Below are 21,575 nucleotides of genomic sequence, written 5' to 3' on the forward strand. Positions count from 1 at the left end.
GTTAATAAAATCATTATTATCGAACCACGATAGAAACCAGATTTTAACCCTTTCCACTCGGATGCCACCATCTCGCAAATCTCGAGAGGATAGGGTTAAGTTGCAAAATATCGTTTGGTCAAACTATCCATTTTATAATATTTATAGTTTTTAAGTATTATCAGCAAAAATGTTTTTATACGAAATTAAAAGATTCTGGTACTTTAATATATAATCCAAGCGCACAATCATTTCAGTCTATTCTGGTTATCTGTTTGTTTACACATTTTTTGTATTAGAAAAGTATTCATTTGATTAGAAAAGTGCAGAGTTTGTCGTAAAATGTAAAAATGTAAAATTCAACTAAGTCACTGAAACTCAAATATATTACATTTGTAAGAAATGTCTTATAACGTCTTCTGGCGACTACTTCCAGAAAATTACCAGGACTCCAAAATAGACAAAATCGTACAAAACAGTATCCCTTTTTATCCATATTTTTAATGAGGGTGCTGTATAAACACTATCCGCAGGTAAATTGAAGATAAATGAAGAAAACAAGAAGAAAGAAAAGAAGAAGAAGAGCAAAAGAAAAAAAATAATAAACTGACCTGCCATAAAAATTAAAAACAAGATGGCGCGGTCCCCGGCAATAGTCAAAGTCAAAGTCAAAGGTGAATCAAGCAGCGTACAAAACACAATCGGAAACCAAAGCACACGGAGCACCGTCTTTGCTTTGAATGGGACGAAATTAACTTTAACTTTAGTATAGACGCGGTGCGAGCGATTTCTGCAAAGACCACAACCTTGTTTTATATGTACACACAAAAATTTTGATGAAAACGAACGAAAAGTTATCAACTTTCAGTGTTGTAATCAACCGACTATCAAAGTTTCATACTTAAAAAATATTTCTATTGCAAAAGACTCAAATCATACGCTCATAGTCAACGCTCCTGATACGAGCACTCCAGAAGAAAAGGATTGAGTACATTTATCAACTCACGGATGAGCTCTCTGATACTATTTGTTACAATTAAAAATTGAAAAATAAAAGCCGTCGTAAGTTCGATTTTAGTTAACAAGAATGATCTTTATTTTACCAGCATATGATTTGAACAATTTCTTATATGTCTTCCTACAGAGGGAAAAACATTTTCAGCTAATAATCAAACAACAATTGCATTTATGAACCAAAATGAATTTTAAATTTAAAAAAACTGGTATAAAATTAAAGTATTAGTATAGACATTCGCAGTCACTTTTAATCGAGGTATTCTAACAAGGAGAACATATCTTGAATTTACCATCTAGAATTTTGACGAAACTTGGCATGATTATAGATTTGGTACTCAAAATGACGCTCATCAAATATTTAAGACCTATCAAAATCGGTTTAATTTTAAATAAAAATAGTCAAAAATTTTGAACATGAAAAACAAGTGTAAAAGATGGGAGTTTACCGGCTTAGCCACAGGATTATTGTAAAAGACGAATAAAAGAACTATAAGTTCTAAGCGTACATTTGTAAATTTTATTTAATGTTTATGATTAAACTGATTTTCATATGCCTCTAATATTTTACGGAGGTCATTTGAGTTCCGAAAATATCATCATGCCAAGTTTCACTAAAATCAGATAACTAAAAGCAAAGTTCTCCTTTTTTACGAGTTCTAAAATTGTAATTATTTAAAAAGTTGCCAGTTATTTGCTATCTCGTATAAAATTTATAATATCGATGACATTAATATTACATTAATCTTGATTCACGAATTTTCAAAGGTTCCTACAATTTCCAAATTAATCAGGCTCACTCTCTCGATCAGAACGAATGATTCGAATTTGATGAAATAAAATTAATTTGTATCTGTGAATTCTAAAATTGTAATTATTTAAAAAATTGCCAGTTATTTGCTATCTCGTATAAAATTTATAATATTGATGACATTAATATTTCATTAATCTTAACTCACGAATTATCCAAAGTTCCTACAATTTCCAAATTAATCAGGCTCACTCTCTCGATCAAAACGAATGATTCGAATTTGATGAAATAAAATTAATTTGTATCTGAGAATGAATTACACATATGAAAACCGTCACTATGATTTTGTATTATTTACAATAATGATCAGATTTATTAGCCACAACATTGATGTAATTAGCGCAATTGGTTACAACACTGAAAGTTGATTAAGGGTTAGTATTATTTGCAATAGCAAGGGGTTATTAATTAAGACAACCATATTTGCAACGTCACCATAATTAACATTAAATTTTTTAAAAGCAATTATCATAATATATAATGTAAAACATGTATTCATATCGTAATTATAATTGCACAGTAATAAATGGTTGATATCACACATCACCTAGCCTATAGACAGCGTATTAATTGAATACTATTCGATTTTGTTTTAATTATTAATAAAAAAAATATTTATACATACATGCTTTCTAGTAGACTAAGTTAAGTGATAAAAACCAATAGCGCAATTTAATTTTTAAAACCAAAATCCAATGTACAATTATAATATTAAAAACAAAATTAATAGTAGTGCTGGTCATAATCAATAACATGCCAAAAATGAACTTAAAATGTTCATTAAAAGTACTTTTACGCAAAGGTGCTTTTAATACTAATTTTAAAGATAACTAAATCAACCTATCACTTCATATTATGTGTCTTAAAAAACTACAAAGACTTCCTAAATTACAAAATATATATACATAAATATATACATGCATATATACAGTCTGTCTGACAAGACGTTTTCACAAATATTCAAATTAGCCTATTTCACAATTTTTAATGGCAGCTACCTCAACAGGGGTTGTTTATTGGGAGAATCAAGGATAATATTTACAATAGTGGACGGATGGGAACTAAATCACAACTTCAAAAAGCATTTTGATTTGCCGATTTGGTTCTAGAGTCGGTATGTTCAAGATGCGATATATACAAAACTGCTGCAGCTGTTAACTAAAAGCAAAAAAGCAAACAGTAGGAATCGACATGGATTAAATATTTGATATTATTAAAAAGGTGTCACCTATTAACTATTAGTATCAGAACTAGAAAATATTTTGGAGATCGAATTTGAGTCACGTTAAACATTGATTTCCATTGCATTTAACGAAATTTTGATCATGGCATTTGTTAATAGATATCTTATAACTAACGCCATGTCCTAATCTTTGCAAGGACAACATCATCAGAGGCTGGTTATCGACAAAACGGCGCTATATTGTTCTAGATTTTATTTGCTGATAAACCGATAATATACTAATCAGCCGGTATTGCAGCGTAGAGGGAATAGTTTAGTGTACAATATTTAAAAAAAAAAAAACATTTTTAAGGATGAATCTCATCAAAGTTTCTAATAAACGAGCTTGGTGTTGTCCTTGTTAGATTAGATTCTTCAGTACGAGTCTAATTCGAAAATGCAAAATTCATGTTCAACATCTCCCAAATTCTGACTCCAAAACATTAGATAGTTCTTAAACTATATGGACTATGAACACAATGGCGAGTAAACACTGGTATTTACAGAGGCATATTGGAAACTAAAAACAAATGTATTTTTAACTATAAATGAATATATATGGTTTTATATATGTGTGTTTGAATTTTTTGTTGAAAATTTCTTTTCTGAAAACGGCACACACCTTTTCTGGATAACGGGACTTGACATTAATTCTTTTGTGTCGTTGGGGATGTCAGGTTGTCGAATTCAAATGTTGGTAGCATTGTTGGCATCTCTGAAGCTTCATCTCCTCTCGGCATCACTGATTATTATTCGAAGTTTTTTATATAGATACAGAATTACTTAATACATTATAAAAAGCAAATATTCAAAGAAATTGATTTGTGTATATATACACACTATTAATTATTGTTTGTATGTATACACATATCGATAAATTCAGTGTGATCATTTGTGCATGTATATATTCAGGTATATAATGTATACAACGATCTTTTTGGATACTACAAATGTTAGAATAGAGATTGTCAAATATCATGCCATTAAAAGAAATTATCAATGTGATTACTTTCTGTGTAATAAATGATAGTAAATTCTTACCTAGCAAAACTCTTAAAAGCTGAGCTCTGCGGGTTAATGCAAAGAGGAACTCTTGATGTTTGTAGTTGCTCTGCGATGAATTTGTGCATTTCCTCTGTTATAATAATTAAATCAAAACGTAATGAATAATACATTTCTTGGAAACATAAATTTTCTCATTTTCATTTAAACCATGCATTATTCGTCATGATAACAGTAGAAGATAACATGAAAACATTACAGTTATGATACTTCAACTAATTAATGTCTCGTTTAATGTATCTTTATAAATATTATTTCATGATCATCAAAAAAAGTGAGTTACTGAGAACATTAAATGAATAACTATGTTAACTCAATATTTACCTTTAACTTGCTGTGTGGCTGTCAATTTCTTCTCCCAGAGATCGTCAAAAGGTTGTGTGGCTGATGGTTCGAAATCTGTGGTATATTGCCTTAAGGCTGCTGAGGTTGTGTAACAGCATTTGCACATGCAGGAGTGGTACCGCAAACGTCCTCCGTCCAGGTATGGATGTGCCAACGCATCGTTTACTGATATACGCTTATCCTGGAAGGAGAAAATGAAATATTAATTGATCTGATGGTCATTATAACTAATGCATTGTCGCAAACCATAGCGATTGTGTTACTATTACTTACTGGGTCGAAAACAAGCATTTGACATAATAAGTGAACAACTTCGTGCGTGGCTTGACTGGACAAGGTGTACAAAGCAGTCAATGAAGGTGGTTTATGAGCCCTGCGAAGCATATGGGAACGAGCCCCCTCGCAAGCATACCGCATATCGTCCAGCGATGGTGTGCCAAGCAGCTCTGTAATCAACTCCAACTGGAAAAAGGACAAAACCATCAATTAGCATACCATATTACCTGGTGAATTAATCAGTCATTGATTATTATTACCTGTTGGACTGGACTTTGCGCCTGGAACAATATCCTTCTTCCAAGAAGTTCTCCAAAAATGCAACCCACGCTCCAAACGTCAACGGCTGCCGAATAATGTCGGGCACCCATAAGAATTTCCGGAGCTCTATAGTACTGCGTCACCACTTCTTGAGTCATATGTTTGTTCTGATCGGGTTCTTCGACACGAGCTAATCCAAAATCACAGATCTGGAAAAGAAAAATACTTAGATTCATCATATATTACTGAAAGAGCATTGAAGAACATATTTTGATTTATATATTTTTAGTGATTCAATTCACAGTTTCACCAATAAATGTGGAATTATCCAAAGCTAATCCAAAACATGGTTCGATAAAAAGCGAATGAATAGACTCTATTGTTTCGTTGCGACAAGCTTATAAATAAGACAGACATAACACTGATTATAAATCCGACTAATTCAAAAATAGGAATACATTGTTTGAAAACAATCCAAAAGTTATTATTTATCAAACGTTCGATCATGATTAAGACACGTGACGTTGAACAAAAGAAACCTCGTATGATTAAAACATAACAGGGACTGAATTTTGCAACGATGGAATTAAAATTAAATTTCCTAATATTCCAAGCTGAAACTTACTACAATGAAGTTTTTTAAATTTATAAATTTCTGTTTTTAATTCTAGCATATTTTTAATGCATCTAAAATTAATGCATTGTCGTAAGATCTAGTCTAGTCACTTCAAGTCTAGTCTTATTTTAATAAAAATTACTACATATTCCAAATATATATTTTTATAGTTAAAAACAACCTTACCTTTAACACACAATTGCTATTAACTAAGAGATTTCCAGGTTTAATGTCTCTGTGGAGTATTCTTGCAGAATGCAGGTATTTCAGGCCTAGAAAATATAAAAATTAAAATTCAATTTCTATTTTATACAATTATATATTTTTATATTTTTAATAACTCTATTTCATTTCTATTTTATTACTCTCATTTTCTCGATCTCTATTTTATACAATCCGGATAAAATACATTTGAATATACACTACCAGGATTTTTTGTCTAAATAAATCTATCACATATTTGTTAAATTTTGCAAAGCAAATTTTATACAGCTGAAATCTTGTGAATTTATTATAATTATATCACTCTATTTCATTTCTATTATATTACTCTTATTTTCTCGATCTCTATTTCATACGATCCGGATAAAATACATTTGAAATATACAAACTATCAAGATTTTTGTCTAAATAAACCTGATTAATTTGTTAGATTTTGTAAATCATATTTTATACAGCTGAAATCTTTTGAATTTATCATAATTTTATCAACAATTCGTTAAAATAATATAGAATTAATTTAAAACAATACTATATTTATCACTGAAAACTATGCAATGGCGTCATGTAAAAGTAATATGCGAAGAAATTGTTGTAATTATGATAAAATAGTTTTATGACGTGATACACATATGACACATATAAATAGTTTGTACTGTTTATAAATATTGAATACATTTCCTGATTAATTAATATATACATATTAGAACTATTATACAGATCAGTAATTTATATGAGATATGGAATTATCAACTAGGTGTGGGTGGTATCATCTATACTTGGATGAATCATGAAAAGGAAAAATTGCTTCCAAAATATGTATTTTTTTTGAAAATCTTAATAATGCATTAATACTCTAATTTATTAATCAATTTTTATATATTATATAAATTCCATTATATGATCATTTCTAGTAAATACAAACATAAAAAAAATTATTAAAAATATATTTTTATTAAAAATATATTTTTATTAAAAATATATCTTACCTCTCAATATTTGATACAGAAATACTTTAATGTGATCTGCACTGAGATGTTGAGGTGAGACAATGATTTTATGAAGATCTGACTGTAATAATTCGGTTATAACATATCTGTATTTGGGTTATTAAGAAAAATGTTACACAAAAATCCATAGTTTTTAATACAAACTTCAATTCGAATTGCCAAAATGATTTTTAAATGAAAAATGTTTCCGTATTTATTTTATCCTAGTATTTATTTATGCTAGTGACATTTGCGACAAAAAAATTGACAGAATTCATCATACTTCTATATTGATATGTGAAAAATTGATTTTAATATCAAAAACTAAATTGATATTGTGTAAAAAATAATTTCATAACAGATTGAAATTCCATAAATAACTCGCTCAATATAATGCTCAATATTAATTAAGAAAACAAATAAACGTGTCACATAAGACAGATACTAATTAATAAAACGTCTATCAAGCTATCATTAGCAATTATTCAATTATGTAAAAGGATACATTTCTTGAAAGAGTCTAAATGAGGTGGTTGCAGAATATCTAGGGCGGAGAGGACCTGGAAATAAAAAAATGATTGATATTTAATTATGTTTGCTAGCAGCAGTAAGAATAATTGAACTAATTAAAGAAGATTTATTTTTAATTTTAACCTAATTTATTTATTATAAAAATATTGTTTATCTTCTCGGTTTGCTACTAATAATACTACACTTACAAGTTAGTAATGATACCATAAACAGTTTCGACAGTTTTAGTAAAAGTACTATTGATAGTACAGAGATACAATAGTACTATTAATAGAGGCGATAGTTTCTTTATGGTAGTAAGTGTAGTATCTTTTATAATACTTGGTACTATGATACAATAATACCTACTATTTATAGGAACTATAATTTCATTAATAATGGAGAAGTACTATTGATGTGAGTATGACCCAATGGTGACTCTGATAGTAAAAAATGTTTTATTTTTAGGAAAAGTGCTCTATTTGATAGAACTATAATAAGTACGATTGAGAAGGATAATAGTTTGAATAATATTAGTAACAATATTAATCCTAGAACTATATTGGAAAGGTGAAAGTGCTCACAAATGATATTGCTAGTAAAAAAAAATGAAAGAGGTAAAAGCACTATTTATAGTACTATATTATAATAGTACACATGCAAATTCTCGTCGACGATTTCGGGAATACCGATCAACCGATTTGAATAATTAAAAAAAAAATCGATTCGTATTGATAAGGGGACGTGCTGATTAATTTTTGGCGAAGGCAGATCTAGCCGTTCCGAAGATACGGGACAAAAAGTGCCAAAAACGGTAACTCAGTTTTTATGAGAACGGAGCGACCGATTTTGATAATTCAAAAAACATTTTACTGATTAACTGATTAAATTTTTGGGAAGGCAGGTCCAGCGATTATGGACTCTCAATATGTCCATGTCAAAAAAATGTCATTTGGTAGTCAAAAATGTTTATTGGACATATGTACATCAAATTATGAGATGTTTTATAGAGATTTTAATAATGTTTACACATTTTATGTAAATTTTATTGAGTTCCGTACCAAGATTGTTAATTACGGTACGGGAAGTTCCAGCAATTTGCCTTAAGGAACGATGTCATGCACTCCACTTGTTGGTAAGAGTATCATAGTACTTGGTTAAAGTAGCGTTATTGGCAAAAGACCAATTTTTATTAGTAGAAGGTACTGATAGTAAAAACAATTTTATTGAAAAAAGTAAAAGTGTTATTGGTAGTACAATACACGATACTAGTACTTATAATATTAATGAAAGTTTTCTAGATACATACTAAAATTGCTTATATTGATTAATTAATGATCGTAGCTCCAAAAATCCTCAAAATGCCAATCATGTCCATAATGGAAAAAGTCAATAAGATTCTCATTGCAAAAAATGTTTTGGTTTCGGTAACCTTATCAACATAGTGCTGATAGTATAGATTTTATTGCATTTTTCATAAATAAATCAATCTTTTAGAATCCATCGATAAGAAACATAAAAATCAGAACGAATTTGCGCTTTATCAATATTTTAGTACTGTATTTGAAAACTTTTCGAATTTTTCTAATATACATTACATGTTAGTAACAATTCCGTGAGAGTGTAGCGTTCTTTAAACGTTTCTCGTATTCACTTGCCGTGAACAACTTTTCCATTTATCTACGTTTTTTTAGCTCCTTTTCTTTATAAACTACTTTTATTCTTTTGACCCCGACAAAAGGATAGAACTGGTTTGAAACCACCATTGTATGGGTGAGCAAGCTTGTAACCAAAAGGCTGGGCTCACACTTCGAAAATATTAATCATGACTTATATTTATTTTATTGGAAACCGGAATGGAAATATCAAATAATATAGTGAATACTTAATTACGATTCATTTTAAAACCCAAATTATATCATGAGAAAGTGCTACAGTTTCAGGTTTTCTTAGCCAAAAGATTTTTGCAGACCTGATATACTCAACCAACCACATCAGGTAGAGCCAAGTTCACTTTCTACTCTCAAGTCTTACTACAAATGTGGATACTATATAAATATATCTTTTACCATGTGGCCCAAGCCTAATTCATGTACATATTGTGGTTTGTACATAAATCTCATGTATTAGTAAGCATTTATTCATAAGAAAGATGTATGTGTGGACATTGTGATATACGAGATCAAGATCAAGACTGAAGGAAACCCATGGCTGTAGAAAATACTTGGGTGATAATTTTATAGACGCGTTCTAGGAAATTGACATACTTGCTGTAAACTTTGGATGGGATTAAAATTTCAAAAGTTTTGATAGAATTGATAATTGTATTACTTAATTTAATCGAAAGGCGTTTAAATTTGCAAACATAGTAATCGAAATGCAAAAGTTGTAGCTATGCCTCAAAACTTCATTTTGTTCGAATGCATCAGATATTTTGATTATATCTCATGGAAATCTGAAAATTAGTTTAACAGTATTTTTTATTAAAGACATCTTTGAATTTGTGAAAATATAAAAATTCAAATCAATAAATATGATCAAGGACAATTTGCAGATTATAATTGCTATGCTCTGAGTGATTTTATTAAATGCTTCTATTAAATAAATTCTGAATTAAGTTGCAAGTAAAATTTTATAACACTTTCGTTAGGAGTAAAACCTTCGATTTAATTTTCGAGTATTATCACAGAGTCTATTATTATATCACATGTTGATATTATTAAAACAATAACGAAATTCGTATACAATTTTATTTGGATAAAAATGTTTAATTTTTCATTGACGCAATACATCTACGTCATGCACTAATCCTTTACGTTTATTGATGTAATATTAGTTACGAAAACTAAATGCAATATATGTATTACAAATTAAAAAAATAAATAAAATCGACTTTTGGACTTACATTTTCGTGTTTGAAGAAGCAGAGCATTTTGAGTTCCCGGAACACCCTTTTCGACGACACCAGGGATTGGAAAACATTGGGTAATTTCTTGAGGGCGACTCGCCTTCCGTCTCTGGGGTCTGTTACAGCCCTGTAATAGAAAAAAATATAAATGAAAATATTGTTTTTGATTTCTTGGGAATATTAGAGATAAAATTTGATAATAAATATTGGTGAAAGGTATTAATAATGCCTTTCACCAATTGATAAACGGTGTACATCGATCAATGCTATACAAATTGTGAATTTTGCGAATAAGATAAACTGAACTTATTTTTATAAATTAGTCAGATGCCTGAACTGATTGTTATCATTTTTTTTCCAATTATTGATAAAGTGATAGAAATCTAGCATGTCAGTTAGTAAATTAGAGAAGTAATTGCCATCACAAGCTTTCGGTTCTATAGACTATTGGTAATTAATAGTATTTTATTAAGATATTCACTAATAGTAAATTTATTTATCATTTATATATAATTAAAGATAATTTATTAATTAGAAATTGATTGGAAAACAACTAGAAAACTAGAAAAAATCTGTGATATTAAAATTTGTAAATACAACTTTATATAGAGCAAAATACATTTTCAAGACCATTTAGTTGCGATGTGTTAACAACCCAGCATATACAATTTGTATTATATACAGAAAATTTTCCCTGCCTTTTCTTTCATTGAAAGCATATATTTCACTATTGAACCTATTTCTGTATTGATCGCCATCACCTACTGTTTTATAGGTTCCTTAATTAATTCGGCCCATGCTATAAAAATAGCGCCCGAAAACCCACAAATTCATGCAGACTGCCTAAACACCAGCCGTGATTTGTTACTTGGGAATAATGTGCAGACGATCGATACAAATTGATTTGTGTTTATAAAAAAGCGAAATATATCGAGAAATTCAATTAAATCGACGCATGTGGCCTGATATATTGTAGAGCATCGTTCAAAATCAATATAAGGCAATTTATTTAAAACAGCTTGCATAGGAACTTGCGCAACCAGTTTAAGCAAATATAATGGTTCACACGTTGGATTTAATAAAAATAATATATATATATATATATATATATATATATATATATGTGTGGTGTTAAAATTTTAATAATTTTGATGTTGAGATATGTGAGATTCAGTCTTAAGGGCAATACATCAATTAAAAACTTGTATGAAATTATAACATTTTTATTGTTTCCATACGTTTCGACACATAGTTTTGTGTCATCTTCAGTGGACTCTAGTTTGAAAGCACAGATAAAAATTGGCGAAACTGGACAACATCTAAAAAAACGTCTTAGACAACATTATAACAACTCCAAAAATAAAAATCAAAATCAAACAATGATAACGGACCACATCCAAAGTTTCAATCATATTTTCAATTTTAATGTTGCCACAATTTTATATCAAGAGTCGAATACATCGCAGAGACGCTTTTCAGAATCATGCTTCATACATCTTTATAAAAATAGCATAAACAAAAGAGTTGATACTTCTTCACTGTAAGAGAATTACCAAGTAGTTTTAAACAATGTTTCGAAGTTCATACATTTAAAATAATTTACGTGATTCGATTGATATATACGTATATATATATTATATATATATATATATATATATTCTTTCTTTCAATTTTTATATAATTTTAGTTTATTCCGAAAATAGTATTTTGCAAACAGCTGTATGCTTCCCTTCGCCACCACAAAGAGGCGCGCCCCATTATGAAGTATGAATTCCGTCATTTTTTGTAGTTTTGTGGAATATGTTCCTTAAAGATGACGAAAATACATAAAAACTGAAAAAAGACAATGTAAATTTTAGGTTACTTTATGTATATATGCCTTTAGGTTACCAATGAATATAAGTGTATGTATATATGCTATGAAATTAGCACTGTATGTGCGAGGTGTATTTAAGGATTGTTATACAATTAGATCGATGCTGTCTGCTTAGTAAAAGATAACACGTCAGAATGAGACATTGTAAAATCATTAATTTTCAGAAAATGTACTATGCTCTCTATCGTTAAATCTATTTAGCTGTCACTTCTCCTCGTTTACTAGATAATTTGCATTCTCTTATTAAAATAGTATTCTTATTCCGGTAAAACGGCGTAGGCACGCACATTTCCAGCGTCCTTATTTATATCATGACATATATTTATGAGTTGTGCATTATTAACGTGATTAAATATTGATCTGTTAGCGCACGTTGATATCGTTTATAGAAACACGTGTCTCGGACAATGTGACAATATTACGAGACTACGCAATTTTATTGCGGAATTATTATATTATTCGCAAGGAAAATAAAAGATTTAGCATGCTGATAAAATGGTAATAACGAAAAAAGCACGTTTTTATATTAAGTTCCGAGATTAATCGTCGTAAAATTAACTTGATATTATATATTGTATATATAGCCAATCAAGTGGTTTCGTACATATAACTAAGTACTGAAAAAATACTTTTTTGCTTTATAAATTAGCTTGTAGTACATTACATATAGGTTCGCTTTCCAAATTAGCAATAACAATTAATAATCAAACAATTTTTTTCGTTTCAAAATATTCCACCTTCTACTTTATTTCATGAAAAGGGCCGCACTCGAAAGTAAAAATGACGTCAGTTTGAGTAAATATAACCCATTTTTATGGAGTTATTAGCACTTTATTATCAGATCCGCAATACAATGGTATCTCAAAATATATTTTAAAGGTGCTTGATCACGTAATAAAACAATTTATAGGGCTATAGAAATTTCCACTTAGTGTGTATATACGAATTACATGAGCATATATTTTTACTATTTATTTTTATTAAAACGTAAAATTTTAAGGGGCTTTTGAGATGGCGGTGGGAATAAAAACTGGGAAACAGGTGTATTTCTGTGGCGTTAAATTTTGTTGATATAAGTATTTCATAAATCCCAGCACTTATATATATACACACACATATATATTAATTTTCTAAAGTCAAAAAAGGCAAAGCAAACCCCTTTCTATATGACGTGGTTGGTTGAATATATTAAATTTGCAAAGAATCTTTTGACAGAGAGATTCTGAAAAGTTAGCACGAACTCATCACAAAGTCTTGAAATTAAAACGAAACTTGAACGAAGAAATTATATCGCTATGTAAATAAAGGTGAAACGCGCGTAAAATTACTAATAAAAACTGTACGGATTAAAATGCATACATTAACAAGACAAGTTTTTAATATTGACCTGATAAATTGATTCTCGAAAGGTAATTTAGAAACTAGAAAAGACAGGTAAACTAAAAACTAACAGGTAAGCTATAACAGTGATCAAAATTTGGAAGATTTTAGAACATAACTCTATATATAAATTATTAATTTTTAATCAAATATTTCCCAACCATCGTGTGGGCGTGCAGAGAGCTTTTTCTTGTACGTTTCATTTTTCTTTTCATTTTCTTTCATCGTACATTAAGCGACATCATTAAGCATAACATGATTAAAAATTATTTTTCTTTTAGGAGCTTTGCCGCACTGACCTTCTTAAACTGCGATAAATTTTTAATTAAATTACTGTATGAATATAAAAGTACGCCACAAAATTGCTGCGGTTTATGAAGTTCGCGGAATCGAATGAAAAATCTGGAGAAATGAGATGAAAAACTTAACTTAGACTGGGTATGAAAAGTTGGGACAATTAAATGAGTTCAAATTTCCAGGAAAATCAATTTTAAAGCTTCAGCAATTTTAAAGGAAAACATAGAGATTAATTTGTTATAATTTGTGTTAATAATTATTATGCAACTCTAGATATCTATTCATGGCATGTAAATATAATAAATTTACAGTACATTTGATTGGAAACGCATATTTAAACATAAATGAAATAGATAATTATTTATATTATTAAATATGATACAATAGCGATATTTCCCATATAAAACAATATATGATTCAGCTGAATTCAAATATACAGAATAAACTTTATAATAAATACTACGCTCAAAATTATGCATTAATTATGCATTCACCATTATTAATTGGATCAGAAACTTAGTCATTAAATTATATATACATAATTAAAAATGATCAAAATTTCTAACAAATATATTTGAGGAATACATTTTGTTAAGTAGATACAATTAAAATAGAAAATTATGTATAACAATATATAACATGAAGATTGTAAATATTTACATTATATTAATAAAAATTACATTAAATTCAAAATTAAAGACAAATAAATTTTTAACAGTGAACTGAAGAAACCAACAAATAAAAGAAGTAGATATATAATCTTTAGAACAGTTTTATTTCAATAAATATGTGTAAGCCCCTACTCTCTTTCCTAAATTCTAAATTCATATTTAGTTTGTCACATCGATGTTACTTAACTCTCTGAATCACTTCCAAAATAGATCGCCTAAATTTATGATAAAAATAGGAAAAAACAAGAAAAATTTCAAAGTCAACAAAACTAGGCCATTGTCGACCACCAAAGTCGTCAGAATTCAGAATATAGTATTTTGTAATTGTGCGTACGCCCATATACGAAAGTGTTAAATCGTTAAAAATAAAATACGTGATGTAATTTATATAAAATTTGCATTCCCTTGGAAGAGCATAAAAATGATGGTGTTATTCGCATTTTTGCACTAGCTGTTTTGAAAAAAAAACTATTAGAAAACTGAATTAAAATGAATTAAATCAGTACCACTTAGAGATAAAACAAACTCTTACCAAATATTAAATGATCTTTAAGGCAATCTCATAGCCAAAAATATGACCAAAGAATTTTTTGCGTTGTCAACAAACTACCTAAAAATTTGTTAACAAATAAGAGAAAGTAGAGCAAATCAATCAACTTTTACCATTATTTTTAAGATTCACGTAGAAATGTTTTCATAATTTAAAATCCTGAATATTTGTATGAAAACATATTTGAATGAGAACATATACCATAATGTTCGTAAGCTTCGAAAAATGTTTAGACTCTGCCGAGCGTTTCGAATTCCTATATAAGAATATTCCCAAAACATTTTTGTTATTATTCTAATGAATCATACATAGCAAATTTGTACAATGCACAGCTAGACATATATTTATCTCATAATTATCCATTTAACATACTTGAAATAAAGAATATTTAATGAAAATGCTTACGTATATGAATGAACGACTATTCAAACATTTGCCCAAAAAATTATTATCATTCTCTGAAACTCTTGATTTGAAATAACTGACTACTTTTCTAATTTGTCAAATTAATTAACGTAAGATTTTGTAATTAAATTTTTCATATATTTTCGTAATATATTACAAAATATAATTTATCAGGTGCTCAAAAATACATATTGACTGCTACCTGCATATGTAGCTTGATATATTTTATCAATTACAGAATAAATAGAAACTATCCCAGATAGTTTTATAAAACACTAGAAATAGTTATATGAATGTAATTACATATAGAATCTAATCCAATTTTGTAATATTAGGGAAATCAGATTGCATTAAGAAGTTGATAAATCCAAATACAGTAATATTTTGATAAATCCAAAAACTGTAGTATTTGTATAGTAGATTTCTATCAAATACACTAATTTTCATTTATGATAAAATAAAAGTGCTTTTTATAAATTTAAATTGATATTTTCCAACGCGTTGTAATAAAGTTTAAAACATTTTAATTCCCGCCAAAGAAAATTTATCTGATAAATTATCACAAAAAGCAGCAGACTGTTCCATGTCATGTTGAAAGAGTTAATATTTTATTCAAGCCCATCCTATAACATTTGTATAGATAATTGGGCGGTGTAAATCTATTTGAAAGTTCTCGTCTTTTGTCTTAAACTGGATTGCGTTTTAACATCTTCATTTTGTGGGTGTACTTTCAACACACCTACAGCACTTTCTTAGAAAATTCTCTCATGAAGCACGTTTCGAATGTTTTAATAGACACTTTATATATAATCTGAGAATAATAAATTATATATAAAGACAAATTAAATCAAATTGAAATATCAAATATGTTTTGGGATCAAAACACGTTATCCAGTTAGCCAACTGCTAATGTTAAAGTATCAAATCATTATTAATTTAGTATAGCAAATCTTGGCCTTCCTATCACCCTGTAGGTAGTATATTCTAGGCTTCAGTATTAATTTATTGATAACAACACCGAAAAATTATTTGATTAATTTGTAATAAGGTAGGGCAGAGCATAAAGGTCCAATTTTATTTTGAGCAATTATATTGTAAAAACCAAATGAATAATATCACAACAAATTACACATATCAAACAAACAACTATCTGACTATGTTCAGTATAACTGAACTTTTTTACAGAGTTAACGCTGCAAGTAACATTGATCTCGAATTTCGTCAGAAATATTCATTAGGGGAAGTCCATTGATTACGTGATCGATTTTTTAAAGATTTTCGGACCCCCTCGCCCTTGGCGATACGTGGTAATATTCAAAACTACCCCCCTTTCCCATCAAACATCACGATATCTTACCCCTCTCTCCCCTATGTAATATTTCGGGATTTTTTGTCAAACCTCCCTCCCCCTAAAAACCTCACGTGATTAATGGACCCACCCCTCAGCAAAGTTGGAATAACTATTTATTTAATATAACTCCTGTTATTATCTTAATATACTTTTTTATTTACTATTTTTTTACACCTTTGCCAAGATAAAGGTTGAGCTAGGTCTTTTTACTTCACCCAGGTGTAAGCTCTTATAGATGTTTAAAATATCAAATTTTATTATTAAAGGATCTTAAAAAATCTACAAAGTATCTATACATGGAGTATTAATGTGTGTTTAAATATGTACATATATATGTATGCATGAATGTGTACGATACAGTTCTACTTTTTCTAAAACAAGAGCGGATGTTTTTAATTCCTCGGGATATAGAACTAACTGGCATAGTCACATATCGTGTTGCATTGAAAAAAACTAGCTAGAAATATTCATATTTTAGTACTTATATATATTAAAATATACTTTAAAACAATTACCATATGCATACTTTCAGGCTCTATATATATCTTTAATTGAAACATACTGCCACTTCTGAATCCTTTGTGAACTTAATTGAAATTGTACGTTATTTGCACACATTGTATATGCTTCCATCTCAAAATAACATAAAGGAAATTCCTTATGAATAATTCAATGATACATATAAAGCTCAAGATAAAAGCGCATGACAAAAATGTATTTAAATTCCTGAAAGAGAATTACATGTCACTTTTCTGCCAATTCTTCGGGATGAGATTAAAAAACTCTTTTATTTTTGAAAGCTAAAATTAAATAATATTTGGCAATCTTTGCAAATCTACAAATACCGCGAGAACTAAAAATATCGAGTTGATAAATGGATTTGAAAATAAAGTTTGGTATTTTATACATGGATATATAATTAATTTAAGTTCTCGCTTTTTTTTAATTTTTTCATGCCTCACAATTTATTTTGTTCGCAGTACTCTAGCATTTTTGGTATAATTAATGTTTTGATTTTATATAAAAAGTTTAAATCATCTAGTGTCCTGCAAGTAAGTGCAGCTATTAGAATTCTAATGTTATAATATTTACTTTTATTTCAACATTTTATTTTATTTTATTTCATAAATTTTTTAAAGTAATAAAAAGTAAGTAAGTGTATATATACACTTATTTACTATATAAGTAAATATACAAATTTTGTAATTTGAGAAAATAAATCTCAACTAGTATCATTTTGATAAAACTTTATCATGATATTATCAGGAATATTATCAAATAATTACATAAACATCTGTCTGTGATGTGCACCATCAAATTAAAATACTTGCTCTATTTCTGATAAATATGATAAAATCAAATATGTATTTTACATAAAAAGTAGTAAAGAAATATTTGTTATATTCATTGTGCAAAAATTAAAGAAAAAGAATAAAAATGGCCTAAAGAATGAGCAAATTGTAGTAAAAAATCTAAAAACAACTATTAAAAAACGATATTAGCTCTCTTAAAAGAATTCTAATTGGTGAAAGAAGAATAAAATTATGAAAATATTTAAAAAAGAATATTTAATGACTATGACAATGTATATCTTATTAGAGAACATCTATGTATATAGTTTGATTCAAGATTATGGTTTTATTGAATTGATGTGCATATAAATTGAAGTTCAGAATTAATATAAAGAGTATTAGAATTATCGAGTATGTCAGTATAATATTAAGTATATAAGAATAATTAAGTGTATCAACTAATTGATTAAAATAAAATAGTATTATATATTGAAAAATATTTTATACATTTCCATGCAATTACAACTAGACTCCATGAAGATCATATAACAAAAGTCGTCATAAGTAACAAAAACTAATATAATATTATATATATATATAGTTGTTTCTACCAAAGTTAATGTTGATAAAAAATTGCAAGGATCTTGGTACATTGCCAAGGAATAGTACCAAAATCAATACTTGTAACCTATGACATTGCAGAATTCTGTTGCATCAGATGAACCGAATTATATAGTTCCACATGGACAATTAACAATTGTTCCTAATCATAAATATAAACAAAAGCTAAGAATAAATAAACAAAAATCCTTGTCAATTGTAATAGATCAACAGTATTAGATATAGAGTATTTCTGTATTTTCTTTTTTTTCCTTTTTTTATTCTCTATTTTATTTACAACTGTCTAGTTAAGGAGTTTGTCAATTAGTCAATTTGCGGAATTTACAATTGTCAGCCGTAAAGGGACTTTGTATATTAAATTGGCAAGCTGGGAAAACAACTCAATAGTTGTTTTTTCTTAAAATTAAAAATAATTTTAAGAAACCGTTTACTTCATAATGAGATAATGATCCACTGCTCTAAATATAGCAAAAGCAAAAGCTTTATCAAAATTCTAAGGTTCTAGTCAAATTTTTACTACCAGGTACCATTGCGATTTTAAATATTAATTTCCTATTGTTTCATCATCAAAGCTCATGTAATGTTACCCAAACCTAACAATAAGTGCATTTTGTTACTAAAGTGCGTTTTAGCGTATCGCCTTTTGTAACAAACCGTCGTTCGGGGGCCCCATTCGGACCCCATTGTTTATGTCACTCTGTGCGTGACTGTTCCAACGGTCAAAATAATGAGAGCGCAGGAGACCCAAGTAATAAATATAAAATTCAATGTTCCATTTAATATTAATTTTTATTTGCTGAAGAACACATTTAAAGGGTTAAGGACAGTCCTACGTAAGCTTGTTTGAGGTAAGGAAAAATGCTTCATAAGAATAAAAATAGTAATATGAGAGTAAGAATCATCAAAGAATATAGAAAAAGTGATTTGCTAGCTTGATGAAAAATCAAGATATTAAGAGTATTGAAACAAAAATAATAAATAAAATAGTAACGATATTAATAAGTTAATAATTTGAAAACAACAAAATATAGTTTAAACATAAAAATTAACACAAGGAAAAATATTTAGTTGAAGAATTTACATATTTTTCCACAATTGCTCAAGATATACAACAAAATTTTTGAAATTCAACTATTAACATTATAAATGATTATAAAGGTATAAAGGTAGTCCAAAAAATATCAAAACGGTCGCCGGTATTGTAATATATACTGTTAATTTTAAACAAAAATAAAATAATTAAAAAGAAAATGCATCAGAAACACATATTTCATCAATTAAACTTTTAAAATCCGAAATAAAAAAACCTGCTCTATTAATAAAAAAAAACGACCATTAAATGGTTAATTAAAATATTATAAATTTAAAAATAAGGTTTTTTGACAAATCTCATTGGAAAGTCAATAATCATCATAAAGAATTAAAAAAATAAAATAATACTGATAATATTTTAATAATTTCATACTATTTTAATCTACTATTTTTTCTATTTTTCATCAATATTGTCTTTATGCTTCAATACTTTCTTTTAGAAAAGTTGCTTGGTTTCCACAGCATACTTACTAAAAGTCAAAAAAAACTTTTATGCTATCAAGCTTAGGGGGCGTTATTTAGGAACTTTGGGACCCCCCTCGGTAATACTTTTTGATATTTAAAATTACCTCTCTTCCCCACCAAACATCACGTGTATTTTTAGTTATGCAAAATTTTTCGGAAGAATTTTTCAAATTCAGGTAAAAAAATAAATACACGTGATATCTTACAAGACCCCTCCCTCACCCACGTGATATTTTGTGATTATTTGTCAAACCCTTCTTACCCCTAAAAGCCTCACGTGATTAATAGACGTTCCCTTATATATTGCGATGCTGAATGGGATATTTCACTCGATGATGCATCTAATACAGCTCAATAATCAATCACAAAAAATACGTGCGCTATTTTCCGATGTAACGAATTTGCAGTTTCGTTTAGATTTTTATTTGTATGTATAACACAAAATTTAATAAAATAATAATTATATTTGAAAATATACAAAATATAATAAATATACAAAAATATTGCACAAACGACAAATAAAATAACATCTATCATCTCCCAGCGCTATGACTATTTACTTTAATGCTTGTATGGCCATGTAAGTTATATTACTGAAAGTGGTATAATTATGGCGAAAATAACATTTTTTATATTTTTTGCTTTGGTCACCGTTTCAAGAAAAATAACATACGGAATCACATTTTGGGTTTTTGCACAATTTTAACAAGGCGAACACGACGTCATTGTGTGGTGTGCTACTTGTTCCAGGCGCATAGCGGTGACCTACATCTCTATTTCGCGAAAATGAAAAAGATGCTTTTAAAAATTAGTTTGAGCAATTAAAAAAGTTACGTAATTAGGGAAACCGTGTAATATAAACTTTAATTGTGTATATATAGATATACACATGTACATAGTGTATATATAGATATACACATGTACATATAAGCCTATGGTACTTGATTACCTAGTATAGAACACAACATATTGATGGTTTCTTTTCATCGTCAGTAATAATTAATAAATTTTATCTCTTAATTAGATAAGAATATTGCAAACACCACTTTTAACTTATTTTCTATAATGCAAAATAGGGTATACTAAAATTACTAAAATGATCAAAATCACTGCTAATATAGTTCTCTAAATATGCATATATTTATATATCCTGATTATTGATCCATAAAATGAGAATTTTATAATGAGGTTATACTATTAAAATTTAAAATTAGTATTATCAACTTCTAAAATTAGTTTATTATCAAAGTTTTAACAATTATACATTTAGATTTTATTTTACGCCTTAACCAATTTCTCCTTCCAACATTTCTAAAGCAACAAAATAATTACAAAGTCACTTTTTTAATCTATTATAAAAAGC

The 21,575-nt window shown here is 28.3% G+C and overlaps 1 protein-coding gene across 1 annotated transcript in view; it reads right to left on the bottom strand.

Annotated features, from left to right (window-relative positions):
- Positions 1-3,689: 3,689 nt before the first annotated feature.
- LOC113364043 (serine/threonine-protein kinase NLK-like) overlaps positions 3,690-21,575 on the bottom strand; it is a 67,004-nt gene continuing 49,118 nt past the window's right edge. Inside the window, 10 exon segments of the mRNA XM_026606503.1 lie at positions 3,690-3,768; positions 4,068-4,161; positions 4,413-4,614; positions 4,707-4,895; positions 4,970-5,179; positions 5,773-5,858; positions 6,795-6,901; positions 7,300-7,312; positions 7,315-7,354; positions 10,210-10,339. Of these exon segments, the coding sequence (XP_026462288.1) occupies positions 3,750-3,768; positions 4,068-4,161; positions 4,413-4,614; positions 4,707-4,895; positions 4,970-5,179; positions 5,773-5,858; positions 6,795-6,901; positions 7,300-7,312; positions 7,315-7,354; positions 10,210-10,339 (1,090 nt within the window). The 3' untranslated portion in view covers positions 3,690-3,749.

This window comes from Ctenocephalides felis, unplaced genomic scaffold (genome assembly GCF_003426905.1).
Source record: "Ctenocephalides felis isolate EL2017-DRISC unplaced genomic scaffold, ASM342690v1 CF-g0.4_SCAFFOLD_00845, whole genome shotgun sequence".
In the NCBI taxonomy this organism is placed as follows: domain Eukaryota; kingdom Metazoa; phylum Arthropoda; class Insecta; order Siphonaptera; family Pulicidae; genus Ctenocephalides; species Ctenocephalides felis.